The sequence below is a fragment of the Vigna umbellata genome, chromosome 5 (genome assembly GCF_029865625.1).
Source record: "Vigna umbellata cultivar VRB3 chromosome 5, Vumbellata_1.0, whole genome shotgun sequence".
NCBI lineage: Eukaryota > Viridiplantae > Streptophyta > Magnoliopsida > Fabales > Fabaceae > Vigna > Vigna umbellata.
The window spans coordinates 34,185,882-34,204,943 of NC_142169.1; the positions used below are offsets into that span (position 1 = coordinate 34,185,882).

A 19,062-nucleotide genomic window follows, 5' to 3' on the forward strand; every position below is an offset into this window, starting at 1 on the left:
CACCTAAATAGAATTTTAAGTAAGATCTATTACTTTTCTCTCAAAATGACTAAAAGCTTAGATTTTTTAAAATTTGGTGACGATCTTAATTTTTAATGTAATAATATATATTTCTAGTTTTCTCTTAAATTAAATAATATAATATTTGTGTTTGTAGAGGATGAAATAACGTTTTTAATAACATATTTATTGTTGGTATTTTGTATGAAAAAAAAATGAATTTCAATAATCTTGAAGTAGAAAAAGAATTGATATGCCAATGCATTCATTTTTATTTTATATACATTTATTAAGCACTTAGCTTTTCTTTCTATCTTTCTTCTTATCACATCATATATTTTATAAACTTGATACTTTTACTCTGTAGGAGTATAGATGAACTTTTGTTGTGTAAATAATTTTTCCTACTAAAATACTAACGACTGCTTATACGATTGATTGGTAGGCTCCGCAGTGTGCTGAGTCTGTTGTTAAATCAGCGGTTGTTGGGATAAGTCCGGTCCATCTTTCTGAAATCACGGATGCTGTAAATCAAATGGCAATCCAATTTCAAAATTTAGAATTTAATAAACAAAAGTGTTGAGCACATCTTCTTCCTCTCTCATGCAATTCACAGAAGATGCATCTCTTTTCTCTTCCCACCGAAAAATGCACGAATCCTTGACCATTCATGTGAACATCCCTGTCACGTGATACACATCATGGTTCTTCTTATTGGTTCTTTGGCATTTCTATATTCATTAAAATGTTCTCATGCAAACCTTCTACAGCACCCGTCTCTCTTTCGCTACGTACTCCTGGCCGTCAACTCCTTCATTTCCTCATGTGACTCCTATTTTTGTGTCCGTGACTTCCTCCCTTTGCTACAGACAAATTTCACTTCTCCAAGATACCCGTCTTCTAACTAGTTTTAAGTCCAATTTCCTGGCGTAAGTTTCGCCAATAATAACCACAGTAACATAACTACTATATCCTAATCAAACGTCCATTTATTTTCAATGTATTCACCACAAAATGGCTTATCTTCAGCTCAAGTGTTCCATAAAGCAGTCACATGTTTGGACTTTCTGCTAGCCCCGTTTGCCGCAGTTCATCATGTGACCTATCCAACCCTTCCTTTTAAACCACGAAACGAAAAAAATCTTCTGTGAGTCCAATATTACCACTGAAAATGACAACTTTTGAAACAATTAATTTGGTGTTAATTAATCCATATATACCCGATGACTAGTTAACTAATCTCCCATGTCCCACGTTATAAATATAAACAAACCATCACTCAATTCTCTGAAGCCTCTAATTCTGTCTGTCTCACAAGTGCACATGCGAAAAGGAATGGCTTCGGCGACCACATTTTCACTGATGTTACACTTTCTGTTGTTAATATTATGTTTTTCGTTTCATCAACCAAGCTTAGCATTCACATCTCAAGAATACCAGGAGGCTCTTGAGAAATCCATTCTCTTCTTTGAGGGACAACGGTCTGGAAAATTGCCTTCCAACCAGCGACTAACATGGAGGGGAGATTCTGGATTGTCCGACGGCTCTTCTTATCATGTATATACATTTATATGTAATTACAATTTTAAACTAAACTGTCGTATAGTTTTGCTCACTGAGAGTTTAATAACGATTAATGTTGTAATTCAGGTAAACCTGGTCGGTGGTTATTATGATGCTGGAGATAACGTTAAGTTTGGGTTGCCGATGGCCTTTACTACAACATTGTTAGCGTGGAGTGTGATTGAATTTGGAAGCTCAATGATGGACCAGATTGAAAACGCTAGAGCTGCTATCCGCTGGAGCACAGATTACCTTCTTAAGGCTGCCACCACCACCCCTGACACATTATATGTCCAAGTGAGCATACTTTATCTAACAGCCACCAAATTAAGTTCCATGCTTAGTTTGGTGCAAAATTTCTAAGAGAAACCATGAAAGAAATTGCTAGAAATGAACGAGAGGTTGATTAATGCAGGTAGGAGACCCGAACATGGATCACAAGTGTTGGGAAAGGCCTGAAGATATGGACACTCCACGCAATGTGTATAAGGTATCAGCTCAAAACCCAGGATCGGATGTAGCAGCAGAGACAGCAGCTGCACTGGCAGCTTCTTCAATAGTATTCGGAGATTCGGATCCAGCGTATTCCTCCAAATTGCTTCAAGCAGCCATCAAAGTAATTAATAAATATAAAAAAACTGTTCCTCCATTTTCATTTCTTGCTAGCTAAAGTGTTCTGTATGTTAATTGTCCAATTAATCAATCTGAATGTTTCTTTTCAGGTATTCAATTTTGCAGACCGTTACAGGGGTTCTTACAGTGATTCTCTTGGTTCTGTTGTCTGTCCATTCTACTGCTCTTACTCCGGATACCATGTAAGGCTCACATAGCTTCAAAAACTTAATTATATTTGTAACAATGAAACATGTGGCACGAATACATGGGTTCTGATTGGACTTGTTTTTGTTGTAAATGCTAAATAAATAGGATGAACTTCTGTGGGGTGCATCATGGATTTATAAAGCCTCAGGAACTAGCTCATACATGCAATATATTCGATCCAATGGCCACATTTTAGGTGCTGATGATGATGGTTTCTCCTTCAGCTGGGATGACAAGCGACCCGGAACTAAAATCCTCCTTTCCAAGGTACCCTCTGTTTACTTTCAACTCAAATTTCCTGTAGATAGATTTTTTATATTTAGGGGAAAAAACTGAACTTTTTTCATAAACAAAATAAACTTGTAAAACATTTACCTTTTGAAGAATAGACCAGATAAAAGTTAAACATACAAATTGATTTTAGGTTGCAAGGAGATTCTAAATTCATTTTATGTGACCCTACATGCCATCAAACTTTGTATATATGTGTCACTTACAAAGTTCATTTTGCATGGACTCGATGTCAGGAATTCTTGGAGAAAAATTCAGAAGAGTTCCAATTATACAAGGCACATTCAGATAATTACATCTGTTCGCTAATGTCTGGAATACCTGGTTCTCAGGCTCAGTACACCCGAGGTAAAAATTCTCGATTATTTAATATTTATCCTGATGGTTCTTTAGAAAAATGATGGTTCTTTAGAAAAATATATTATAGTCCTTGGAAAAATTATTGAGAAAGTAAAAGGAGGGTAATAATATTTTCACAGACACAAAAATTCTTTTTTTTACTATTTACCGTACGACTAACAAAATCTTTAATTCAGCAAAGAAAAAAATTTGTTGTCTTTAATAAAAAGTCATGATTCATTGTTTTATTTGACGTTTTTAGTGAATCATTTTACTGTGAAATTGTGCAGGGGGGCTTCTTTACAAGGGGAGTGAGAGCAATTTGCAGTATGTGACATCGACGAGTCTCCTTCTGTTGACATACGCTAAGTATCTTTCTGCAAACGGGGGCGTTGTCAGATGTGGGACTTCAACGGTCACGGGTGAAAACCTCGTAACACTAGCCAAAACACAAGTTGACTACATTTTAGGCGATAATCCAAGAAAGATGTCGTATATGGTGGGTTTTGGGGAGAATTACCCAAAGCATGTCCATCACAGAGGTTCCTCTCTACCTTCGGTTCGTTCCAGGACTCAGCACATTTCCTGCAACGAGGGGTTTCAATATCTGTATGCAGGCTCTCCCAATCCAAATGAGCTTGTTGGAGCCATCGTAGGTGGTCCTGATAGCAATGATAACTTCTCCGATGATCGAAACAACTATCAGCAGTCAGAGCCAGCAACGTACATCAATGCACCCTTTGTTGGTGCTCTTGCCTATTTCTCTGCTAAACCACCAACCTATTATTAGGAATAGTTATGAAAAATAAACAATAGTAGTGTAGTAACACTAGTGCCTGTAGTTGACGCTTGTATTTAATTAGAAGAATCTCAGTATGGCGTTGGCCCCATATCGTTTAGGTCCGTGATGAATGTTTCCACCGAAGGTGACATTGACAAGTAAGGATTTTTCTCAAATCTATTATTCTCTCCTAACTACAAAAAGTCTTTTATAAAGTAATTTTCTCGTTTATAAGTTTAAATATTTATTAAAATTTATAAGTTAAACATGTATTTCAGACTTATTAGTTCTTGTTACATGCTATGATGATTTTTGTTTTAATTTTCCCTTGGTATTTTTTAAAACAAGTCAACATATAATTATTTTGACAAATTAATGACACATTGTCGTAATAGCAAAACTTTTAACCAAGATATTTTTCAGGACAACAATCCTAAAATATACACGTACCTTAATGTTTAAAATAGCATACTTAAATAAAATTATCTTCTTTTCATTAGTTTGATTTGTGTATTATAAACTATAATAAATCTATCTCTCTTTTTAAAAAAAATAAAACACTAAATCAACAAGTATTATATTTTTAAAAAAATATATTAAAAGTTAGAAATAAGAAACTGACATTTTAATAATCTATTTTACATATGCATAAACGTAGATGATAATCCATTACGTTTATATATATATATATATATATATATATATATATATATATATATATATATATATATATATATATATATATAAACATAATGATAATATATAATAATAATAATAAAATATAATTTAAATATTAAATAAAATTAATTTCTAATAGTAAAATAGTTTTGATTATTTTATAAATGTATTATTTTATATATTTTCTAAAAACTATTATATCTATCAAATAACTTATAACTATCACAAACATTTTTTTTCATCTTCTTTCATTTTTCATTTTTTTTATTTTAATTGAAATAGCCTTATTTTTCATTATCTTTTCATTTGTTTTTATTATTTTTCACTCTCTCAACTCCACTTTTTGAAACAAAAATGTGACTTACAAGTCATATATAATTTTCTATTGGGTAAACTTTGTTTTAATTCCTTATTATATTACAAAATTCACCTTTAGTTCTGAATATTTTTCTAACCAGTTTTAATCTTTTGACAATATTAATTTCTTTATGAATTCCTATATAATTTGTTTACCAATTTAGCTAGAGTTATGAAAAACATACTCAAATATTAGACTCACAATCAATACATCTAGGGTAAACTCGTGATTGGTTAAGCTGACCCACCAACCCACCTAAAACAACAATAATTAGTTCAATCATTCTATCTCACACTCTTACCGTCTTAACCCAATTTAAAGATATAAAGAAATTGATTCATTTAAAAAAATAATTTAAACTGCCATAAATAAGAGTTATGAAATTGTTCAATTATTAAAAGTTATAAATGTTTGTACGTCCATGTTTTCTCTTTTTATTTGTCTTATAATCTAACAAAAGAAAATTGTTTTAATAACATTTAATCACATTAACTGAAGTAGAGAAACTAAAAGTAATACCTGATAGGAGAGACTAAAACTAACAAAATACAAAACTTAAAGGTCCAGAACTAGTCGAAGTTTGTTCGAGAAACTAAAACTATTAAGTAAAATGTTGAAGATTAAATGTGAAATTTCTGAAAAGATACGAATAAAAGACTAAATTTATTAAAAAAATTACACATCGCCACTACATCAATTAAACTAAATCACTTACATAAATAATCATTTTCATTAGTTTGATTTATCTCTTAAATTATATTTAGTGATAGCTACGATTCAAACCTATTTATCTATCTTAAATAATCTTGCATGACAGAGTTAATGTCCTCTGTGAATATTTGCTACCAATTTAAAGTATGCTTTGAAGTTGATGTTTGATTTGATGAAACGAGTAAGTTATTTGAAATGCTTCAAAACTTGAGGATTGAGTGATTGCTCTGTAAGATACAAATGAATGATCAAATTATTTGAACAAATGTCTTACTACTTGCAGCAAAACATGATGGGGTGGTTTTACTTTCACGTGATTTGCTTACATTTGGCAGGAATGAATGTGTGGCCAGCCATTTGCTTAATCATTTTATGGAATCTTGTTCTCGTTTGGAGCAATCAGCTCCTTTTTTACCTATGCCATTTCAGGTCATAGTCTCTGTAACTGCTTGTAGAATGCACCAATGGCCTTGATAATCCATTGATTTATAGGAAAAGCAATTTTTCAGAAATAATGTATCTTTGATCGGATGTTTTAACTATTTAGATTGTATAGTCTCTTGGTATGATAATATGAACAAGCTTTTAGTAAGAGACACTTCCTGAGCAAAGTTTGTTTTTCATGTAGTTTTTTAGTTTCATTGATCTAATCAGTGATACCAGCATAAAATTAACTTTATAGTGATAAACAGGAAATATGTGACTAAATTGCAGGTAGTTGTCTGAAGACAGCATATATATTTTTGTAGAAGCAGATAAAATTGACAATGAATTGTTGGTCTAACAGATTAAGCAGCTGCTCCAACAGCTACACCACCCTTGAGCCTGGATTCACCGTATAGTGTTTCTTCAAACCGGATGATCTCATTCTTGGATCCATAAGCAACTTGAGTTCTCTCATCAATGTTACTTATCACTTTGTCCAGCACAGACTGATAACCATCACTGCTGTAACCTCCAGCGTTTTCAATCAAGAGCCCTAAGGGAGCTACCTCAAACAAAAGTCTCAGCTTGGCTTTGGCTGATGGTGATGCCACGTTAGTGAAGATGCCTTTTTCTTTTACAATAATCTGCAGACAGATCAAATTTTTAAAGCATATGGATTGTTATACTAGGTTGACAGAACATCCATGTCTCAAAGAGTATAAAAAGCTGCTCCGCCTTAAAACATCATGCATGATTATGTTAAGAAAAGAACCTGGTTGACATCCGGCACCATTCCTCCAGTGTATCTCAATGTGTATTTTTCATTCACGTAGTAGTTGATCAACTGTTCGATGAAAAAGAAAGCTGTAAGTAATATTAAACATCATTATAACACTAAAATCTTCCTTTACTGGTATGAGAATACAGTTACATTAGCATAATTGAGGTTGTCAGATGTGGCTCTCAAATTTCCTGGAGAAAACAGTTTTCCTTCTCCAATTTCTGTGGTCTCTTTGACATGCTGCCATTTTCCTGATATATGAAATATACATAAGATATTTTTGTCATGTGATGATGTTTGTCTAAAATGATTAAGTCGAGATGTATAAGTGAAAGTTCACTATGATCTTAAACCACTAAAACTTGATGGTGGAAACACCGTCTTCAATCCAGAGACAAACTTACGAAAAGCAATGAAGGAACGAACATAAACAGTTGTCATGTAGAGTGGTGTGGCAAATCATTGACAGTGACAAGTTCCATTTTAAATAACCATGGAGTAATGTGTGACTACTTGCTTACTGGATTGTAATAAATCTTATCTTACCTTCATCAAGAAGAAGAAATTCATGGGTGCCTGGGAAGCCTTTTATAGCAAGCACATATGTGGTTCTAGGACCCATAACCCCCATGGCTGCTGCAACTTGATCTCTTCCGGTGACCCCAGTCAACTTATCTCCCGGCCACACACCAAAAATGGTGCCTACTGTGAAGTTTGTGTCCACAATGCTGGAACCATCAAGGGGATCAAATGCAACACTAAATCCACCTGTTTGTTGCATATTCACACAAATGCATCACCTCAAAAGTTACATTTTGTAATAGAGGCAGACCTCAATTCAATTGCCAGTTTAACATAATTATGATGGCAGACCTTCAACTGGACCTCCCATGTCCTGGAGCTCTGGTACTTCTTCAGAGCAAGCATACTTGCAGAAATGGGAGTAATTCAAGGCCTTTACAATACAACATTGAAGATGTCACTTTCATTGCACATTGAAAATAAGATATCTATTTATGATATATTTATCATCGGCTTTAATGTTAACTGTATTAAAAAGTATACTAATAATGACTTTTGATTGATTGTCAATGCAAAAACTTTTGAATTGATGATGAAAATCTATTAAATTTTACATGCATATAATTGACAAAAAACTCCAAAAGCTCGGTTCTTTGTAAGATAGAATTTCATCACCTATCCTGGTCATACCATAACAGAGTGTCCCTAAGAAATCATTTGAACTGGTTTTCATAAATGAACTTCGGAGAAATAAAATTGTCGATGAAAAGTTTTCGAAGGAGAGATCCCACCATGATAACCAAAGTACTCTTTGTCCTGCTAATACTACTTCTATTCATGAGAAATTATTCTTGCATATTACTATATCATTTCATAATCTTGCACCAATCAAGATTGCATGAATTGGGTTAGTTAGTTAAACTATAACTGATGTTGATTGTTTAATTGGGTAGAAACTTATTGCAAAAGTACTGGTCTAACCTCAAAAAGGAGCTGGTTAGCCAGCATATCCACTGCAAGCTGCTCGTCCCCAAAAGAATTAACGCACTGCGTTCCGCCACAAGAAGCCGTCTTCACTTTGAAGGAAATTGTTCTTAGTGCCTCTCCCATGGACACCAACAACCTGATCAACCCCTTATCTGGTGTTGCTTTTGTAAGGAATTCTTCCTACAATACACAAACACCAACATCTTTATTTCACGTGCATGTGAACCAAAATACCAAAAGTTTGCTACTTTGACACAACGCATTCAGCAAGTGTATATAGACTAGGATATGGACTTTGCACTGTATAGATAACTCACCAGACTGTCACCAATTTCGCATCTGGTTACAACTGAAGTAGACTTTGTCTTTGAAACCTTCAGTGTCGATTTGGATGCCACCCTTAGCGATTCTCCAAAGAAAGAGCTTGATTTCAGACTCTATCATTGCAAACAAGTTCATTTTAAACATATATCCTCTTTCCTTGAATGCAGTGTCTTGATATCTCATATAAAGAATTTAGTTGCAGAAAGAAAGAAAAAGCTGCATGGTTGGTATATAACACTTTGAAAGTATAATTTAAAAGATTCAATCTGCATACCCTGAAGCCAAAAGATGGAGAGATGGAGGGTGGAGAATGCTTGGAAGAAACAGTAGGTAAGAAAGGCCCGCGGGTGTAGCATGCTATACCAGTTTCCATGGCTGCAAGAGGATGTCCAAAGGTTGAAGATGATGTTGTGTTATTTGATGTTATTGCATTGATTGATAGATAGATAGAGAGACTAAGAGGGAGAGGAGGGGATAGCAATTTTAGATATGTGGCTAACTATGTGTGTAGTGCCACGTGGCAGGTGCAGAGTAGATAGGCTAATGAAGCTGCATTTTGGTATGAATATTTAGCATCGCATGTATTTATGTGGTTGTGCTATGGTTTTTTATAAACGAGATATGGTGGGGGAGATGCTAGTCACCACTGTTTGTTAGTAACTCACTTGTGTTGAACTCTGTCTTCTGCATACGTGTGCTGTGGTCGCTCCTATTTTTCTTCACTTTTTAGCAATCAAAATATAGTTTAGATTAAAGAATAACAATTTATTGCGATTAGGATAAAGGAATATGAGGTAAATTTAATCTAAAAAATATTCGTGTTAACAAAAATAAACTAAAGCAAAAGTGTATCTATACAAAATCTGAATTAATTCTATTATATTTTTCGATTAATCAGAATTAGTACATGGGTAAATGTTGAAAAACATTAAAATACATTGGTTGGAATATGTATTGTCCATAGAATCAATTTTGAGAATCCATAATTGATTACCTACCTACATAATGGAAGTTAGAATCGATTACATATGAAGTTTACGAAGCGTAAGTTCCTTACTTAAAGTTGTTAAAGTTGCAGCTATTATTGGAGTGATTTGACATATAAGAAACTACTATGGATTTCAATTTCCTATTGATTTTAGTACAATAACTAGCAAAATTAAAGAACTGGTTAGATTAGATTGACCAATAATAATTCCAAAAAGACCATATACAACATTGTTTCATATTTAATGGTTCTTAAATTTGTTAACGTAAATACTAGACAGGGTAAGATTTCCATTTTTAAGGAAATTATTTAGAAATTTCCATAGCCTAATTGGATAAAGGTAAATAAATACAGATGGAGTTACTCGATTTTTCTTGATATGGCTGTGTGGTGGTGGTATTTGGAGAAAAAAAAATATTGAGACTTTTTCAATATTTATGAACATACGAAATTCTGTTCATGCAGAATTTATGAAAATCATTTATACAATCGAATACTAGTTTACAAACAAATTGAAAATATTAAAGAAAAAATAAATAGTTGAATAACACTCAGAAAGACAGAAGTAAAATCAAGCATTAGTTTACTGAGATAAAAATAAAAATAAAAAATACCTTACACATTCAATGAAAGAATCTTCTTATAAAATATTCAAATTTATGAGAAAATTAAAGTTTAATTAAGGGTTAAATATGTTTTTAGTCCCTAAACTATTGGTCGGGTACAATTTGGTCCTCATTCTTTTCGAAACGTTCGTTTTAGTCCTCGGAATTTTGGTTTTAGTCCTCATTTGTTACTAAATGAGGACCAAATTTTTAAACAGTGTTTAGTTTTCGAGGACTAAAACGAACGTTTTCGAAAAGAATGAGGACCAAATTGTACCTTACTTTGAAACAGGGACGAAAACCAGAAACGGCCAATAGTTTAGAGACTAAAAACATATTTAACCATTTAATTAAACCAAACAAAATATTCTAAAATAAATATATTAGAGTAAAACAACTTGTCTCATATTTTCCTTTATCCCATATTCCTAAATTTAATCATTATAATTTAACACATTTAAAATTTTTAGTTATTTTTATATGAATAAAAAAATAAAGACATGCAACTTCACTCTTCCGATAGTCAAGCTAAAAGGTTAAAACAAAACAAAAACAAAGGAAAGACAGCAAAAATAAAGGAAGCTTCCTTCCGTAGTAGTACGACGACTAACAGAGAAGCGGCGAAATATCCTTGCACTCGTATCTATGGCAACGCCTTTGTTTTCTTTTAGCATTTTTAACGAAAATATACAAACTTTTTTTGGCAAGATTATTGCTTTGGCTTAGCGATGTCTTTCTCAGGTGCTTTTCTCATAGTCTCATCTCAGTCTGAAAGTTTGAAAATATTTTTCAGAAGTTTGTTTTTTCTTAAAGAAAACAACAAAGTGCAAAGCTCGGATCTTTTTGATTTGATATCATGATTGATAGATTTGGTATCATGAACGATGAACAAATGAATTCTTGTTAAATTATAGATAATCCCTTTGGCCCTTGGAAGCAAAGTGCAAAGAGGAGGTGCTTCTTGAACTGTATTATAGGTTCGTATTAGCTTGCAGTTTGGAGTTCGAAGCTATGTCTTCATATGCTCATCAAATACAGCAGCAACACTCTGTACCTAGTCTCTCAGATGATTCCGGTATGTAGTGCCAATTTTGTCACTCTTTAGCTATGAATTAATAGTACCAATTTATTTGATCCAAGTTGCAGTAGTTTTCCCTTAGGCTGAAGATGACAAACTAAATTTACTCAATTTATTCATCATACATGTTCTTGGCTTGTTCTGTTTTTTAACATCTTCAAGATGAAGTTTTTTATTTCGTGTTTTGCAGAGACAAGAAGCCATTATGAGCTAGAGTCAGGATTCTTCATGAAATCGTTTACTGCAACAATCTTTGTTGCTTCACTTGTCACCCTTGGGGTTTTACTAATTACGTTGGTCATTTCCTTGGTGATTATGCTGCAGTCCTGTCAAAGTAAAAGCGCTGGAGTAATCGAGCTTCTGAATATAAAGGATTATTACAGTTATTGCAGGTTGTATTCTCTGCATGCTGAGCTCAATAACTTAGAAGGATACAATCTTCCTACAACATGCAGAAACCTGGGTGTTCAATATATCAAAGGAGGTCAATATGCCAGAGAGTTGGATTTGACTATGTCTGTGATTGACGATTACTTCAAGAATGTTAAACCTTTAGAGGATGGTTTGGATGTGGTTTTGATGGACATAGATGACATTTTCCCTTGGAATCATTCTTCTAATTTGTTTCACAGGTAATCTCTTCAAACCAATGACTCTCATACAGGGTGACAGGATATAGATTGCATCAGATTATAGTATAGTGGAGACAAAGTTTTTATCAGTGGTTTGTTAAACTAGCACCAGTTCACTAATTTTGTATTCCTCGCTTCTCAAAACTCCGTTGATTATCAGTTTAACACCCTTGTAGTTCTTAAAACTTGATGTTGATCTTCATTATCTGTAATTGCATCGAATATAAGCTTAACAAGGATGTCTTTCCGTGTAGGTTTTATAATGACAGCACTAGCAACTGTATTAAAGAGGCAAACAATGTAAAGCTCATGTTTGTTTTAAGATTGTACAAGTACCTACAAACTGGTGGATGGTCTATAATTTTGTTATCAAGAGAACCTAGAACATACCGAAACGTCACCATTAATCATCTTGTCTCTGCGGGATTTAGAAGCTGGTCTGCCTTGATAATGAGGTAAGTGATAATGTTCCTTTTATATATCAAAGATCAAGCCTTGTTACCAAGTCTTGTGAGTCCTCAATCGGTTATGCTTTTAATACACCATCTTGTATTGAGGATTACCTGCATATTAAGAGATCATGTAATATTTCAGAATATAAGTTCGTACCTAGTTATCTACCAGGCTACTACTAAATTTACTTATACTTTTTTCAAACGCATTATAAAGGGGCACTTTTACAAACTTAGCTTAACCAAAAGTATCAAGTATTATGCTGTCAATTGTTTACTTTTTTTTTGCAGAGCAGAAGATTCAGATCCTACGAAAGGGTATGAGTACTTTTGTGGCCAAAGGAATGTGGTAAGAAAGAAAGGCTTCCGAATAAAAAGCATCATAAGCAGCCATATGGATGCCGTGACCGTTCGAGAGACTGGAGAGCGAAATTTTTTACTTCCAGACCCTCTGTGTGACAAGTTTGTGAGAGAGCATAGATACTGAATGTTAGTTTCATCGTTCATCCTTCAGGAAGAGAGTTCCTTTTATTATTCTCTGAATCTAAGTTTGTTCTTGCCACTCATTTAACACCAATCCTACAATCTAATCTTTCCTCGAGGCTAAAATAGCTCTCCAACTTTGAGGTTTGTTTGTTATGTGATTGTAGATCCTTGTATACTCATGTCTGAGACATTACCAGTATGTTTGAAAACCAATTAATCAAATTAAGGAAAATTTCGTTTTATTGATGTCGATAAGGCATTTAAGTGTATCCAAACATGTATATAATATTATGACATTTTTTAAGGAGTTCTTATATTTTTGACAATTAATTGATTTCATACAATACTGTACAACCACGATAAGTTCTAAAATGTTTTTTTTTCACTGATATGCTTATTTATTCTCTTAAATATAGTATTTTATTATTAAAATAAAGTTAGTAAATGGTTGTCGACAGTAAACAGTGTTACACAAAGATTTTAGGGCTTGGAAACAATTAGCGTGTTGCAGGAATTTCAGGCTCATAATCACGTTCCTTTGGAATCTTTGATAACAAGCTTAAATTGCGGAAATAAATCTGGATGACGAAAATCATGTAATTTCTTTGCCGTATTTTGAGCTTCAATTTCCAATTCAAGAACAAGGTTCTGCAACTTCAAATAATTAATGATACTTCAAAGGTAACTAAACCCATAATTGCCTTATTTAACCTGTTTCACCATTTTGCTTTTTTCTTTCCGAGCAACTGGTGTCAAACCAGTATTCTCTAATTAAAGAATTCAAAATAGAAAGATTGGGATAACATCTGCACAGGGGTAGCAAACATCTGACTGATTTAAAACCAACTGTAAATGGATATTCACATTAAAATAACGCTAAAATAAGCTACTACTTATTGTATCTATCGGTCATTGATATACAGTTTTAAACTTCCAAGTATAGTCTCGTTTAGGAAACCCCTTGAAAATTTATGTTATCGTCATATTACAAGGAACGGACCACTTTGCCTAGCCACCATGTTCTATGAGGTACTATAAAAAAATATATACCGAAAGCATGACAATGGCCTAGACCGGAGGCGGACCGCTAGACTGAAGCCGCTGCAACCACGAGATCCTCAGATTAGCCGTTTTCAATTGCAGAAAAATTTCCCTATATTCCTGCTTAAGGAATACATCTAAAGCAAACATGTAGAGCTCACTTCCTTGTTCTATTTCTTCCATTCTATCAAGGCATTCAATGCACTCACCGATGCTATAATTGCATTTGCCTTCAGTGGATGAAACTGCACTAGCATTCTTTTGAATACTTACACCAATTCTTGATGCAACCGCATCACAATGACATTCAGTTTTCTCGTCAAAGTTGACAGTATCAGGTTCTTTTGTGTGAAAAGGGAAAGTAATAACACTATCATCACTTTTCCTTTGTTGAGCCGTAGGTTCAGTCTCTCCAGTAACAGTAGTTCCATTAAAGATGGCTTCCAACATGTCAGTGAATTGTAGCTCCTTTAAGCGAAATTGTGAAGCTTCTGGATTTTCCTGTACCGAAAAAGTGGAAATCATGAACTTCCGTTAAGATTTAGAAACTTGCATGGGCTACAAATTAGCTGCACTCAGAAACTTATCATACCTGTAAATAGTTGTTCCAATCTTCTTCACTAGCCTCAAACCTCAGGTTAGATGGGTCCCATTTCATGTAACTGGTGCCAATAAGCTTACACCAAATTTTCCATTGTTCCTTGGTAGAATCCCAGTGATTCTTAAGTTGTAATCTACCATAATTTAAACCAGTTTTTGCATAAAATGTTTCCATAATGTTTTTCCAACCTTCCTTTGTAAAATGTGTCCCGGGCTTATTCCCTTGTAACGTCTCCTGCAGACATAGATCAACAAAGATCTTGTGCACCGTAGGAGTCCATGCAGCTTTGACCTTGGGATGTGATGAACTGGACATGCTCTGCTCACTTGGAACTGTACTGATTGGGATGGCATTAACCATAATGGCACTCTTTAATCCACTATCCCGACCAACATTCCTACGTTTCTTCTCCCTCTCTTTTCCACGCAATGTAGCTGAGGCATCATTTTGCCTCTTAATCATTGCTACCATTTCCTCAGTTGGCATAGCTCCATCAAAGACTACACGTAATTTGTCAGAAAACTGGAGCTCCTTAAACCGAAATTGTGCAGCTTCTGGGAATGCCTGCGACAAAACGACTTCATTACCTTTAAAACAATGAAAAAGATCACTTATAATATTGAATGAATATCAGTAATTACGATGAATACTTTTATATAATTGTGCCAATCTTCCTCAGAAGCACCAAACGTATTGGTATGAGGGTCCCATTTCATCTTATCATCACCAATCAACTTAGCCCAGATTTTCCATAGTTTCCTAGTTGAATCATAATGATTTTTAATTTGTTTCTTATCGTATCTCATACCAGTCTTTGCATTAAAGGATCCGACAATATTCCTCCAGCCCTCCTTGGTAAAATGTGTAGCATTCTTGTTCCCGTTCAACGTTTCTTCGATGCACAAGTCAACAAACATTTTATGGTATGCAGGTGTCCAAGAAGCTTTTGGTGTTGGAGAACAGCCAACCATAATGGTACTATCTGATTCATAATCCCTACCAACATGCTTGCGTTTCTTCTCTCGCTCTTTTCTACGCAAAGGAGATGTAGCTGAAGCATCATTCTGCCATTTGAGACTGGCCCACCTTTTCATTTCCTCGACTCGATTTCCTCCGTCAAAGATGATATCGAGTTTGTCTGTAAACTGGATTTCCTTAGACTGAAACTGAGCAGCTTCTGGGGTTGCCTGTGAAAACTTGGCTTCATTATTATTAATCTGGGACCAAAAGAGCATCTTACAATCTTGGATTTACATCAATAATAAATTAATAATCACTACTCATACCTTTATATAATTTTGCCAGTCTTCCTCAGAAGCACCAAACGTCCGCGTTTCTGGATCCCACTTCATGTTGCTATCATCAGTCAACTTGACCCAGACTTTCCATAGTTTTCTAGTAGAATCATAGTGATTCTTAAATTGCTTTTTTTCATATCTCACACCAGTCTTGGCATAAAAGGATCCAACAATGTTCCTCCAACCCACCTTAGTAATTCGCGTCGACCCGGGTTCATTCTTCAGCATTTCTCGAAGGCACAAATCAACAAATATACCATGGAACCCAGGTGTCCAAGTAGCTTTAGAAGTCGGACTGGACATTCTTGTATAACGAAAATGTTCTGATAATTTTACACGCAATTAACTAGTGACAATCAAACCAACCAACTTCAATTTCATAAAATACAACAAGCTCCTATCCTAATTGTAAACTCTCCTGTCTGAACCCCTACCAATCACACCGCAAAGAATAATAAATTGATCTTGACAAGACTAGCATATCAAGAAATAACTATTAACAAATGAAAACAAAAAATGACATTAAGCTAAAATAACTCTTGAGTGGGTACAATTGCACAGACCTTTAGTCCTGAGATGAATAATAACACAAATTTGACAAATCAAGATATTTTTACAACCTCAAATGGAGAGACTCTGAGCCGTGATATCTATAATTCACCTTCACCGACATGCACGTGCATGCTTCGATCATGGAAGGGATCAAAGATGGGGAAAGGGGGATTTCAGAGATAATGGGACTAAAATTGAAAGGAAAAAACGAAAGATTAATTAAAGACTATGAATTGGTACTATCTTTGCATGCGCGACAAGGTGTAAGAGCCGAAAAATATTTGGGGGAAAAACGGGTAACAGTGAGTGAGAGCGAAGAGGCGAAGTGTTATACCTGAACTTCATCGACAATGCCGCATTTGTAGGGAACGCTAATTTGATCGTCGTAAGTGCTTCGGAAACTCAAGACTCGAGATACGTATGTTCTTTTTCTCTGGGATTATTAGCTCCTAACCTTCTGTCATTGTTTCTTTTCTTTTTTTATTTATTTTTTTCATTACGATCACAATCGAAGCCCATGAGTAAATGGGCATAAAGCTAACTCTCTTCAAACGGTTACTCCCTACACTATCCCACTTTCCTCTCTGCACTATTATATTTTTTTTTTAATTTCAAAATTATTCTTTATATTTTAAAATATCTTACATTTCCACCTCTTTTTTTCAACCGATGTGTCACATTTGTTGAGTTTTTTTTTAATTTTTAACTTTTTAATTTATTGTATTTTAAATTAATATATAAATATTATTTAATTTTTTTAAAATTATTACTTAATTATTTATAAATTAATTTTATTTTATTTAATAAAATAATAATTATTAACTTAATTTAGGTATTATTATTTAAATAATAATTAAAATATTTTTTATAAATATATTAAAACGGATGTTGAATTTTTTTTTGTTTTTAGCTTTTTTATTTTTATTATTTTTTTATTTTAAATTAATATATAAATATTATTTAATTTTTTTAAAATTATTATTTATTTATTTATAAATTAATTTAATTTTATTTAATAAAATAATTATTATTAATTTAATTTATGTATTATTATTTAAATAATAATTAAAATATTTTTTATAAATATATTAAAACGAATGTTCATTGTCCGTTGAATTTTATTTTTTAGTTTTTAGTTTTTCTATTTTTTTATTTTAAATTAATATATAAATATTATTTAATTTTTTTAAAATAATTACTTAATTATTTATAAATTAATTTTATTTTATTTAATAAAATCATTATTATTAATTTAATTTATGTATTATTATTTAAATAATAATTAAAATATTTTTTATAAATATATTAAATAGGATGTACATCTGTTGAATTTTTTTTTTAGTTTTTAGTTTTTTTATTTTAAATTAATATATAAATATTATTTAATTATTTTAAAATTATTAATTAATTATTCATAAATTAATTTTATTTTATTTAATAAAATAATTGTTATTAATTTTAATTTATGTATTATTATTTAAATTATAATTAAAAAATTTGTTATAAATCTACTAAACGGATGTTCCACGACATCCGTTGAATTAGTTTTTTTTTTAGTTTTTAGTTTTTTAAGTTTTTATAATTTAAATTAATATATAAATATTATTTAATTTTTTTTAAATTATTACTTAATTATTTATAAAATAATTTTATTTTATTTAATAAAATAATAATTATTAATTTAATTATATATTATTATTTAAATAATAAATAAAATACTTTTTAAAAATCTATTAAACGGATGTGGCACATCCGTTGAAGTTTTTTTCTTTAAATAAAAATAATAAACTAAAATATAAAATATGTAAATGGATGTCAATATCCGTTGAAGGTGAAACAGATGTTGACATCCGTTTTATAGAAGGACAAATTAGGTATGGGGTGGTGCAAGGAGCGATTGGTGGTGGTAGAGGGAGCAATTCTCCTCTATTTAGCACCTAAGTTGAGAGAGCCCAATATCCATTTTCAATTTCCACTGAAAAAATAAAACAAAATATCTTCTTTAAGTAGACACTTATTTGTTTATCTATGTTTTAAAATTGGACTTAATAGGGTACAAACATATAAATAAATTTCTCATCTGTTACATCTACCCATCTTGTGATTTCAAATTAATAGACTTTTTAATCAACTTATGAAAATATTGAGTATTATTCTATGGATATCAAATAGAATTATCTTTGTATTAGAAAAAGAAACGAAAAATTAAAAATATTCAAACAAAGAATAATAACTTTGTTATTTTATTTTATTTCACATTAAATTAATGTAGAAGAAAATCGAAGTCCCACATCGAATAAAATATGAAATAGACATGAATTTATATATACATAAGAAACTTTTATGAATAAAAGAACTTTTAGAATGGTACTAAAAACAAATCCATAAGTGCTTAGCTCAAAACAAACAATATTGTGAATTTTATAGTAATTTTTTTTTTAATTTAGAAGTGATTGTGGAGTAGATTTGTAAGAAATTTGACTGATAAAAAAGAATTAATAGATTAAAAAGTAAGATTATCAAATTTACCTATATATTAAAAGTAATATAATATTATATTTAAATGAGTCAGAATTATTTTATAATTTTTTTAATGAATGATTTTTTTTAAAAGTATTAATTAAAATAAACAAAGATATAAAACATAAATGATTTCCACACGGGATAAGTTTCAACCACCACAGAACAAGTTTCATTCCTTTCTTTAAACATAGTAAAATCGATTCCTTGTTAATTTCCATGGATG

At 32.3% G+C, this 19,062-nt stretch overlaps 4 protein-coding genes across 9 annotated transcripts; 2 read left to right on the forward strand and 2 right to left on the reverse strand.

Moving 5' to 3' along the window:
* The first annotated feature begins 1,230 nt into the window (after window positions 1-1,230).
* On the forward strand, window positions 1,231-4,064 carry LOC124843679 (endoglucanase 1-like). Its single transcript, XM_047320482.2, has 7 exons — window positions 1,231-1,557; window positions 1,651-1,860; window positions 1,979-2,179; window positions 2,286-2,378; window positions 2,491-2,652; window positions 2,913-3,024; window positions 3,306-4,064. Exons 1-7 carry the CDS (start codon window positions 1,246-1,248, stop codon window positions 3,803-3,805), a joined length of 1,590 nt encoding a protein of 529 aa, XP_047176438.1. The 5' UTR covers window positions 1,231-1,245; the 3' UTR covers window positions 3,806-4,064.
* Window positions 4,065-6,228: 2,164 nt separating this feature from the next.
* On the reverse strand, window positions 6,229-9,031 carry SBPASE (sedoheptulose-bisphosphatase). The gene is made up of 8 exons (XM_047320481.2): window positions 8,858-9,031; window positions 8,577-8,696; window positions 8,254-8,439; window positions 7,624-7,705; window positions 7,297-7,518; window positions 6,901-7,001; window positions 6,742-6,813; window positions 6,229-6,613 (listed from the first exon to the last, which is right to left on the reverse strand). The coding sequence occupies exons 1-8, from the start codon at window positions 8,954-8,956 to the stop codon at window positions 6,332-6,334; spliced, it is 1,164 nt and encodes a 387-aa protein (XP_047176437.1). The 5' UTR covers window positions 8,957-9,031; the 3' UTR covers window positions 6,229-6,331.
* A 1,703-nt stretch (window positions 9,032-10,734) lies between these two features.
* Window positions 10,735-13,070, forward strand: LOC124843674 (HAD superfamily, subfamily IIIB acid phosphatase). 5 transcript variants are annotated; one of them, XM_088115222.1, is made up of 5 exons: window positions 10,735-10,917; window positions 11,091-11,251; window positions 11,423-11,886; window positions 12,141-12,341; window positions 12,635-12,796. In XM_088115222.1, the coding sequence occupies exons 2-5, from the start codon at window positions 11,198-11,200 to the stop codon at window positions 12,660-12,662; spliced, it is 747 nt and encodes a 248-aa protein (XP_087971348.1). In that variant the 5' UTR covers window positions 10,735-10,917; window positions 11,091-11,197; the 3' UTR covers window positions 12,663-12,796. The 5 variants fall into 5 exon arrangements, with proteins under 5 accessions (XP_087971348.1, XP_087971345.1, XP_047176432.1 ...); XM_088115219.1 differs by having other exon boundaries at window positions 10,741-10,917; window positions 12,630-13,070; XM_047320476.2 differs by having other exon boundaries at window positions 10,741-10,917; window positions 11,445-11,886; window positions 12,630-13,070.
* Window positions 13,071-13,641: 571 nt separating this feature from the next.
* On the reverse strand, window positions 13,642-16,919 carry LOC124843677 (L10-interacting MYB domain-containing protein). Of its 2 annotated transcripts, none has more exons than XM_047320479.2 (5): window positions 16,651-16,919; window positions 15,753-16,087; window positions 15,117-15,683; window positions 14,458-15,030; window positions 13,642-14,366 (listed from the first exon to the last, which is right to left on the reverse strand). In XM_047320479.2, exons 2-5 carry the CDS (start codon window positions 16,065-16,067, stop codon window positions 13,893-13,895), a joined length of 1,929 nt encoding a protein of 642 aa, XP_047176435.1. In that variant the 5' UTR covers window positions 16,068-16,087; window positions 16,651-16,919; the 3' UTR covers window positions 13,642-13,892. The 2 variants fall into 2 exon arrangements, with proteins under 2 accessions (XP_047176435.1, XP_047176436.1); XM_047320480.2 differs by having other exon boundaries at window positions 15,117-15,653; window positions 16,651-16,915.
* Between the last annotated feature and the right edge of the window lie 2,143 nt (window positions 16,920-19,062).